The 11738-nt window shown below is 35.1% G+C and overlaps 1 protein-coding gene across 1 annotated transcript; it reads left to right on the forward strand.

Annotated features, from left to right (window-relative positions):
- Positions 1–4264: 4264 nt before the first annotated feature.
- Positions 4265–10787, forward strand: LOC108950060. Its single transcript, XM_018814738.2, has 3 exons — positions 4265–5192; positions 7925–8090; positions 9766–10787. The coding sequence occupies exons 1-3, from the start codon at positions 4384–4386 to the stop codon at positions 10741–10743; spliced, it is 1953 nt and encodes a 650-aa protein (XP_018670283.1). The 5' UTR covers positions 4265–4383; the 3' UTR covers positions 10744–10787.
- Positions 10788–11738: the final 951 nt, after the last annotated feature.

Raw genomic sequence — 11738 nt, forward strand, 5'->3', positions numbered from 1 at the left:
TTCCCCGCTACATCGGATAATATGACGTGTAGGCCTATACGTGAATCTGCACAGAATTACGTCGGTTTTTTTTACCAGCAGACTGACCGCATATAAATTTTTGTGGGTAGTGGCGGGTTGTTTAGAAATCAAAGAGCAAGTAATTGTACATAAGCCGATACTTTAATAGATTTAAATGATGTCGCTGCAGAAATAGTTTTGTTAAAGATGTGATCTTGCAAAAGTTTAAGTATATATAGTAGGGTGGTGGGAAGTTGGTACACCTTCAGAACACAATGTTCAAATGTCCTGATCGTATTTTAAACAATTAAAAACGGTCTATTTGAGTCGTGAAGATATAGATTTATGATTCTTCGAATTTACTTGGTTTACTACTAAATAGAACGAGAAAATGGAGGTAAAAAGTGTCCCATCTTCCCCCACCGTACTATATGTGGTTTTGTTCTTAAATGTGTATGGTAGGGTGCGGCAAGACGATATGTTTTAATTCTATGTTCTTGTTTGCTTTGATGATATACAAAAATATAATTTAAAAATATAGATATGGTCTGGTGCTGTGATATCATTACAAGAAATAGATATATTACATTTTTAGTAACATGAGACATCTGTAGTCTCATATACGAGTATATCCTTGCGAATCCAACAGAGCATTTTTAATTGTTGAAAACATGATCAGGATATTTGTAAAGTTATTTTTTACTAAAGTTGTCCCTTCTTTCGCCACAGTACTATATATATATTTTTTTGTTAACCTTTGATTTTCACAAATTTAAGCTGAAAAATCGTTCAACGCTGATTTAAAACTCTATGCGGAAACGTGTTTCCTCTCATTGAAATCATTGGACTCGCGGTGTCGCAATCCGCACGCATTGCTTCGACCCCGCTTCTATTACTATTTAGCTGTTTCCGACAATCAGACGGTGCGCCACGGTGAGGGCAAACACACAAACTGTGTTCATTGTTTTGTTGTAATCTGATTTAGCTGGATTATTCAGATGCCTAAACGTTAGAGTTGCTTGAAGAAAGGCATTATGGTAGATGTTTTGAATCTGTTTTAGTTCCTTTATTCTCTCTGTGTTATCGATCAGGTATATTTATAGTAGGATGGGGGAAGATAGGGCACTTTCTAACTCTATATCCCGTTCCATTTGCTAGAAAACAAAAAACATTTAAAGAATTAGAAAACCGTATCTTCACGCCCCCCATAGACCGTAGTTCGTTGTTTAAAAGACGATCAAGATATTCGGATACTATCTGCTAAAGGTGTCTCATCTTTCCCCCATCAGAACTATAGTATTTATTGTGTATATTCAGTATCTTCTGTATAACGTGTAATGACGGCTGCAGTGTAGTTTAACTTACGCTGGTTAGGTCGAAATTGAACTTTTTAAAACAATTTTCGTGTTTAGTGTAACCAGTTAGTATAACATATTAAGATTATACAACGTGTATTTGAAACGTTTTATTTTGAAATGTTTCTATATATCCACTTTCAATGAGGTTTGGGTTAAAACAACTTTAAGTACAGTTTGATATAAGCTTATCCTTGTCGCAGAATTCCCTTGTTTGTGTTGAATACAAACGTGGTAAAGGTTTGATACCAAGATGGTGTTATATACCAGCATATAATACTTTGGGTAAGACAAATACCGTTGGTACATAATTTCCCATTCTTACTAAACTTACCAAAAATAACGCTCAGTTAGCCATGTAGGAAAACTATTAATCATTATACAAACATTCTGTCTTTACTACCAAACGTACCGTTTTGAACCATTTGTGTGTGTAGGCCTACGTTAGTATTTACTTCCTGGACAATATTTGATACGCACTAACCCCGTTTCCTAGCAGTAACCCAGTGTTTACCACCGATAAACGTTTCAAATTTCGCGTTAAAACTGATTTCCAAAAATTAATCGACTTTAATAATAGACGACATTATAGGACTAGCAACAGGTATATAGTTGGGTGGGGAAAGATGGGACACCTTTTCAATCTATTTTCTTTTCCAATTTGGTAGTAAACAAACATTTAACGATTTTTTATAAAACTTTATCCTAACGGCTCCCATTGACCGTCGTTAATTGTTTAAAACACGATCAGGATATTTAGTTATTATGTGTCAAAGGTGTACCATCTTCCCCCAACCTACTATATATATAGTAGACTGTGGGAAAAATTATTTAAAACATAATCAGGATATCTGAATATTATGTGCTAAAGGTGTCCTATCTTTCTCCACAGTATTCTATTAATAAGAAGATATATATATAACCACAGCGCATGCGACTAAATAAATGTTTATCAACCTACGCAAGCGTGTCTATTCCACTTTATTAATTTATTTTGTTTTGCTTAACCAGTAAATTTAAAGTATCACCCACAAAGTTACAAGCGTGGTAACTCGAAAACTGGCACGAGTGCATGAAACAAAACACCCGTGTTATAAGGACAGGTCGTCCCTGCCTCTTCGGTCACGCTATAATCCAAGCGGTTGAAACAGGCCGGAAAATTGTATATAGTAGGGTGGGGGAAGATGGGACACCTTATCATTCTATTTTCTCGTTACATTTAGTAGTAAACCAAGAAAATATCAAATCGTATCCTCACGACTTATAGACCGTTGTTAATTGTTTAAAACACGATCAGGATATTTGGTTATTATGTGTTAAAGGTGTCCCATCTTCCCGTAACCTACTATATGTTGGTTCATAGTTGCATTAAAGCTGGTTCACACTAAGCGCCTATATAGGGCCGATGACTGGCAATACAAGAAAAGCGTGCGATTTCTGACGGCCCCTTTTCTATCGCTATAGCGATGCAAGCGACAAAATTTCGAATAGTTTCTATTCTAATATGTAATACATTTTGAGTAGGCATGTATGCATGAAAGCTATATGGTGAATTTGGCATAAAATTAGCGAAGAGTTTGTTAAGGTGATTTGCGACTATTGTTAATACCAGCTTCAACAAAAAATAGTTATAATTACAACAGTTCAATATTACACGGACGTGTTTAATATACAATTGCCTCGTAGAAAAATGGTAAAAAAAACCCAAACTATATGGAATATATTATAGAGAAAGTTGTAGCATTAGCCAATTTCTTGACAAATTTGCCATCTAAACGAAATGATATATTTGCTGGGTATTTTCTCCCATTTTTCATCGCATATGTTTACGTTAAAGCGATTAAATATGTTTTTCAACTTTCCGCCAAACCAAACTTGATACCAGGAGATTTTATGTATGAGTGAACCCTTTGTCAAGTATCAAGTATCTTTTTTTTCAGATGAGACCAGCATGTAGTATAGACTTAAAGGGGCATACCAACGAAAAATGAAAATTTGTATATGGATAGATATGCTCAAATGTAACCTAAACGTACCATCAAAGTTTTAAAATACAAAACAGCTTTTGAAAAAAAATTTGCTAAGGTTTACGGTTTACCAAAGTTAACATACCAGTAGGTCCTAACGCCTTTAAACAATGGACGGTTTCACATTGTTGTTAGACTCAGTTGTGTTTTTGCATTGGATTATTTATATTTAGGTAAGCATGACTGGCATTTCCTTCACAATAAACCTTACTTTATGCTACGTGTGCTGGGCACCTGGATGTTTGTCGAGCCTATATATGGGATAATGCTCTTATTATAAACAAACTAAGCAGTTTTAGTTTTATTATAATCCAGTATTGCAGAAGTGTTTAACCATTCAGATTTTCGTTAGCTTCAGCCTAGCTCAACAAATACCTTTTTAAAGAGTTTTATTATGCCAATATTTATATAGTTTTGCATACAATGTATTACAATTGTATTTTGTACATGCATACAATGTATTTTGTACAAATACACAAGTCATAGTATTTTCTTAATGATGTACTACAGGGTAATTGTCAGGTATTGGTAATCAAAATATGCTTTCAGATTATAACATTGCACAAATTTAACTGTGTTCTGTTGTGTAGTTTGTAACATTAAAATCACTTCACTGTGTTCATTTAATGTATTTTCACCGTTTTGTGTCCCCCTTTCCGTTATGTGACGTTTTACGATTTAATTAATGATTGGGTGTATGATGCGTGAATGGCTGCAACCATATCGAGGCGCAGCCGCTTTGAAAAGCGAGAACGTTCTCTCTCGTTCGTCTTACTGTGTACAACTGTTTTAGACTCTCTGGTTTACCTTTTAGTTGTGTTTTCAGAAAGTTTTATACGTTAATCCGTATTTTTTGATTGCTTTTAATTAAAGAGCATTTTATAATATCTGTGAGATTGTGAGTAGGTTTAGCGGTAGGCCGTTAAAGCAGGGTGCCTAAACAACCCTAACGAGAGTTTCTCGTTACAAGTGTACTCAAAACAGTTGTTTGGTTTCATGCAATGCTACCACCCAATTCCAATGGATATAAGAGCCGTTTAATCCGTCCAAAAACAGTATTTATAATTGCTGCTTTGGGCTTGCTGATATATAGCTTCAGTCTTAGAGGTAACTTTGATGGCGATTTATTTATCCAACATTATCAACATTTAAGCTCTAAGTTCAATGTCAAACCGTTGGTAACGAATTGGTTGAACCGAACTATAAGGTTACACGGTCCGTTGAAAAAGTTACTGACTCAAGTTTATGATGACGAAGAACAACGTTCTGTTGAAAACGGAACTTACAGTACAGACACGGGTGGCTCTTTGAATACACCACCCACAAAGGAAGGCAGTCCTTCAGTCAATACACAATCGTTAATTGTCAATCAAATCTTAACAACTTCTGCGTTTAAGGCTTTAACGTCGAAAATAGGTAATGTGGAAGCAGAAACAACAGCAGCAGTACAACCTACAACAAAAACAACCACAATAACACCTACAACAACAACAATTATAACAGCATCAACAAAAGCTATAGCAGCAAAGGCACCAAGCACAACAGTAAAGGCATCAACAACAACAACAACAACAGCAGCAGCAAAAGTAAAAGCAACAAAATTCCAATCAACACTTGATAAAACCGATTTTGTTAAAACCGCAAGTCCAACATGCGCGTCATGGAGAACTGGAATAAACTGGTCTAAACCAGTTAAACCAACTGTTCATTTGAACTCGGAAAAGTATCTGTACCCTGGATTAATATGGGGACCTAACAATCAAATTGTCGGCTTGTGGCAATCGATGTATCTTGCCATACGACTAAACAGGTCAGTCTGAATTTGGTAAAACATATATAGTAGGGTAGGAGAAGATGGGACACCTTTTCGTATCCTCACAACTCCCGTAGACCATTGGTAATTGTTTAAAAAAACGTACCAGAACATTTAGATATTATGTACTAAAGGTGTATTTTCGTATAGTAACCGTAAAATTAATGCAGATTATTTTATAAAACATATTACAGTAGTGTGAGGGAAGCCGGTACCCTTAAGCACATATTTTCCATTTTTTTCTAACTGAAAGAAATATATTACAACACACGAGGAGGTATACATATTACATATATATATCGATTCGCACATAAAGTGTAATTTTACCATTTTGAAAACGCGCAGGCTATAGGATAAAACGGTACCGTTTAAAATGCTTGTTGATTGATAATAAGTAAATTTATTATTAGGAATGCGCGTAAACAACACGAAATAACACTGTACACTTTAAAAATCAAATTAAAAAAACTGTGTCTTACTCCACCGCTATTGCATTTATAGTTTTTGGCTATGTTGTATTAACAATTGGTATGGCCCGAACAACAATGGGTATTGTTGAAATTTTAATTAATAAATATTGTATGCTAAAAAATCTAGTATAAACTTACAATAACAAAAATTAGCTTTTCTATATATTTCGCACAAGCCACTTCTCATCACTTATCTCCAAGTGCGCGTGACTGAATTTCGATTATATTTTCCATATATTATGTTGTTGTTATACTCGTATTTTATATTTGAATAACCGATAAGGTAGAAATCATTGAATTAAAAGGGTGGGAAGACGGAACGAAAACATTCATATTAATTTAATTTTTAATTTAAAATTATTAAGGCAATTTTTATATAAATAGTGTTATGCAACTTGTATAATTAACCCAAAAGTAACAGCCTGTGCTAGTTTCTTTGCCACATAAACTTTATATATAGTAGGGAGGGAAAGATGGGACACCTTTTCATTCTAACTTCTCGTTCCATTAGTTCGTAAACAGTCAAAAGAATTGTAAACAGTCGCGTCCTACATCGACAGAGCAAATTTATCTTTTAAACTTTGTGTGATAGGGAGATAGCAGAATATTAGTGTATTTACTAAACCGATAAGTTTGTTTGAACGTGGTTAATCGTTAAAACGGAGGCAAACAAAAGAGCTGGTGGTCATCGGATATTAAAAAAATGTTTACAATAAATTGGTTTAAAGGGGCACACTTATGTAAAATTTGGAACAAGCGTGTATCACATTAATACACCTATCACCTAACTTACGCTTTTTTAAGCACGTTATTGAGCACGTTAGTGGTCATATAGATCCTTTTTCGTCGAACAGTTGTTCTTGTTGTTGTTGTTGTTTTTTGCAAGACTATTTTCCGCACTTATCTCAATTCTTAATTCTAACATTTGTCTTTATTCTCTTGATTAAAATCAAATCATAATATATATTTATAATTTTTAGACTGAATTTTCAGATTTAAAACTGCACGATGAGCGATTAATTAACGATTACTTTCCTCATGCACTTTACATAGCGGAAACACTGTCTGGGAGTTTGGCGGGGAACGACGGCACGTGTTGTATTCACACACACGATTCACGACTGATTCAAACTATTAGCATTTAAGTTGGGACGCATTAAATGCACTATTCTTATACCGTATTATCATTAATCGTAATTGAAACATTATTTTTAATTCAACATCATATGATTAACATTAACTTCTAACATTACCTAATTATACTGCGTGATTACGGTTTGTCAAAATTCATGAAAACAAACGTTTTTAAGCGATGACAACGCTAACTAGTGTAAGTTTACAATAAACACATGGTACAGGAGTTGTACAAAGCGTATTTACACATATTCTTTACCAATCACTCAATCCTCATACGTCATAAGTTTCATTAGTTATAATACATGTATAAATACATTCTGCCAACTGCTCCACAGTCATCAATGGCGACTTGAACCCGTTTTGTTGGTTACTTAAGATTTGTTTTTGATCGAGCCCAGTCGACCGTTGTAGTAAAAGGATTAATTAATAGAGCAGGGTGGGGTAGATGGGACACCTTTTCATTTGGTTTTCTCTTTTCATTTGGTAGTAAACAAAGAACATTTAATGAATTATAAAACCGAATCTTCGCGACTTCCACAAACCGTTGTTAATTGTTTAAAACACAATCAGGCTATTTGGATATTATGTGCTAAAGGTGTCCCATCTTCCCCGACTCTACTATCTTATGCTAATTAGTTTAAAACGTGCTTATTCATTAGATCTGTGATCTCTTGTATTTTTAAACCAGCAAAATAAAATTCGTGGATGAGTTGTTTTACATTTAAACTTAACAAGATTTATATCTTTCGTAGCTGACTGTTGGTTGCTTGAATGTTCACTAGAAAAAAATCAATCGGGCTTGTTTTATATATTTTTTGCTGCATGGGGCCACTAATGTTTCCTAATTTTTTAATTAAACAAGTTTACCTTAATAATAATTAAACCTATTAAATGGCTCGTTTGTCTGCTAGGTGTAGCGAACACGCTTATTTTCTTCCAATGAAATGTAAATATGTTTTTAACTGTAAGCATGTTTTAACAACTGTTGTTTTGCCGCTATAACCTTTTTTTTCGTTAAGAATATTTCTAAATCTTTGCTACTGTTATCGAAGAGACAAATAAAGTTATTTTTTTAATTATATGATTACCTAAAACATTGCATAATTTTTAAGTCTTCAACAGGACACTGATATTGCCTTACTTTCACTCCCATTTCACAAACGGAGGGGAAAAACGTGTGACGCCTGATGAACGCTTAGATGGTGAGAAGATACGTCAGTTCATGAGCACTATTTCTGTGGAAGAGGCGAATAAAAGATGTGGGGGGTCATTTGATGTCGCTTTACAGGTGCGTGGGTAGTAGCTATCAATATGCAAAGCAGAATAGAGAAAGTTGAATACTATTGTATATATTACATAACATCTCATATTTTCTAATTCCGTATTAACAGTTAACTGTTTTGGAATAGTAAGGATACGGTTATCCTGTAAATACTCTTGGTTTACGTTCACAATGGTAGCAGCAGCAGCAACTTCAAGCCTTGCACTTGTGAAATATGAGCTACGGAAATAGGTTAACCTACTATGGCACGGTGATTTTCAAATGAAATCTACGCAATGCTTGCACGAACCAAAGTTATGGGACCAACGCATATTAATTCAAACGTAGTTTTTAGCTTAAAATAAGAATATTGCTTAACAATATTCCACAACCAACGTGGCGAAAGTCGCGAGTAAGTCACACGCACTGTTTTAGACCTGTTTTAAATGAAGATGAACTACTTCTAGTTTCCCGTGGAGACCAAATGCTAAATATCGTGATTTATTACCAGCTTACATTATTTGGTTTAATCAGCGCTATGGTTATAGACTTATAGAGCGTCCGAATCATAGGGTTGAATGAATGTAACTTACTTTATCCTCGCGTGGCCGAAAAAACGACAGTCGTTATTACACGGGTTAAACACCTCGTGCCAGTTTACGAGTTACCATGTATGTTACTTTGTGCGTGATTATTTTTTGGAGGGATTTTTTTTTATTTTTTTTTATGTATGGCTGATAATTTAGACAACCCATTAGTGACCACTGGGTTGGAGCAATTGCCGTTAAGTGTCTTGCCCAAAGACACATACGCTCACAATGGTAGCAGCGTCGAGCCTTGAACCCATTACCACTGGGTTACAGGCCGGTGGTTAGAGCGTTTGAATCGCAATCATAGGGTTAATTCGGTGCTCGACGTTGCTTCTGTTGTAAGCGTGTCTTTAATCACATTAAACAGTCGTTTTGATGAAAGGAAACACAATATACCCAGCGAGACATCCATATTCCAATACAATAAGAGATTGGTTATATTAAAGGAACGATCAAAAATTATGTATTGATAGAAATGCTCAAATGTGATCTAAAGTTTACCACCAAAGTTACAAAAAACAAAAACTATTGGATTTTTCCATAAGAAAGCCAAGAAGAAGCATTTGCTGTACCAAATCTGAAATTTGCATTTTCTTTAGTAGTTTAGCAACTAGAAACTGCCAAAAACTGCCAAGCCGATTTTGTTTCCCTTCAGCGGTTTTTTCAGAAGCTGCGTCGTTCTTATGAAACATATAGTGGTATAGCTTCACATTTGAGCATCTCTATATCCATATATAGTAGGATGGGGGAAGACGGGACATCTTTAGCACATAATATCCAAACATCCTGATTGTGTTTTAAACAATTAACAACGGTGTATATGGAGTCGTGAGGTTACGGTTTTATAATTCTTTGAATGTTCTTTGTTTACTACTAAATGAGACGGGAAAATAAAATGAAAAGGTGTCCCATCTCCCCCCACCCTACTATACAATTTTTTAATTTTCGTTGATATGTATTTTTAATGGGCATTCTCTTTGCCTTGCATTCAAACGTCCCAACTCACACAACCATACTGTTATGCAACTGTATTAAAAACTATAACTGATTTATTATCAATTCAGAAGCATTGTCTTTACTTGGTTTGCTTTTAAAGTGATTTTTCTTTATAGGCAATGTCAATTCGTTGGGTGGAAACGAGGCAATTTGAATTAGACACAGACATGAAGGTCTTTAATCCAACTAGAAATCGAACTTACTCTGGATCTACAAGACTCAGACTTAATGATAATGATGTTAAACCACCTCCCAGTATACCTACCTTTCCAGGAGAAAACTACACAGTAACCTACCAACCGTGGCTTACTTCTGATAAATCAACGTTGTTAAAAGCTTACTCAACTTCGGCCGAATGTGCGGTGTACGTCGGGCCATTCTTTACCATTCGCATTGGTTTAAAAGACAACATTGCATCCCCTTTGCCAGCGAATTTGAGTGGCGTCATTTCGTATGACGAAATTCCTGATGACGTCATGTACTCGGCTGTTGTGGACGCAGTTCGACGCCCATTGTGTATAGAAGAAGCAGCGAAGGCGTATATCGAAGAAACTTATAACAATGAAGAATATGCGGCAATACATTGGCGATATGACAAAAAGGATTGGGGTAGAAGGTGCGAAGGAGTTACCTCGGATGCATGTACAATAGTACAAAATGTGACTCCTGCGCATTTAGCTACGGCTATCGTTAGTGAAATACGAGCTGCAGAGAACAGAACGTTTAAATACGCTTATATAGCAACGCCGCCCGCAATAAGAGACTTTCGAGATGAAGCACTGAGTGAGATCGTCAAACAAAACCCTGACTTTATTAACACAAAAGGAGATATAACGACGTTTTTAACCACTCGGTATGAAAGTTGTTGGGAAAACGGGAGATGGGAAAATCTGGGGGAAATTGTGTCTCTTGTTGAGATGGAACTAATGCGTAATAGCCAATGGTTTTTTCACTCCTTAGGCTCCACATGGTCAAGTAACGTAAGGCCCATAAGATTAAAATCATCCACAGATGGTGTTTTTGTAAGAAAGTTTGAAGTTTCCGTTCTTGATGCTGTATCAAAAGTACAGAAAATTAACGTCGATATTAATTAAATATATAGTAGGGTGGGGTAAGATTGGACACCTTTAGCATATCATGTTCAAATATCCTGATCGTGTTTTAAACCATTAACAATGGTCTATGGAAGTCGGGAGGATACGTTTTTATATTTCGTTGAATGTTTTTTGTTTACTACCAAATTGGACGAGAAAATAGAACGAAAACGTGTTCAATTTCCCTCCACCCTACTATATATGTATTAGGGTGGGGGAAGATGGGACACCTTTAACACATAATTTCCAAATAGCCTGATCGTGTTTTAAAGAATTAACAACGGTCTGTGGAAGTCGTAAGGATACGGTTTCATAATTCTTTAAAAGTTCTTTGTTTACTACAAAATGGAAAGAGAAAACAAAATGAAAAGGTGTCCCATCTTCTCCCACCCTAATATATATAGTTTTTTTTTTATATATATTTTGTTGTTTGCAGTTATTGTGTTTTTTGTAGTTCATAAGTCTGTTCTGTACCTATTTAAATACTTCCTGGATGCATTTACTTACTGTATGATGTAGCCTACTATCAGTTGACAACCGCGGTTGTGCAGTTATCCGCCATTTAAAAATTCCAAAGAAAGTTTTATTCCTTTGGAATTTTTAACAATAAACTGTTTTAATTTGAATAAGAAACTGCTGACGATGTCATTTCGAAGAAATATATTTCTTTTTATTAAACAAATTGTTGTACTTTATTACTACGTTATACCAGATCTTTTTTTCTTTGCACAAGAATCGTTCAACTTTATATGAGCACCAGGTCATGGTCAGATTCGGGGAATTTATCACAGTTGTAACCAACGCTTATATATATATATTGTTAACTCCAACAAGAGATCACAGATCTAATGCATGAGTACGGTATACACTAATTAGCATAGTATTAATTAACCTTATCACACCTAAACATATGTTTAGGTATCTATGATCATGATTTATTGCGAGCGGTAAACTAAAAGAGCGAAGAAACGAGAGACGCGGTGTTTATACCGAAG

The sequence above is a fragment of the Ciona intestinalis genome, chromosome 14 (assembly GCF_000224145.3).
Source record: "Ciona intestinalis chromosome 14, KH, whole genome shotgun sequence".
NCBI lineage: Eukaryota > Metazoa > Chordata > Ascidiacea > Phlebobranchia > Cionidae > Ciona > Ciona intestinalis.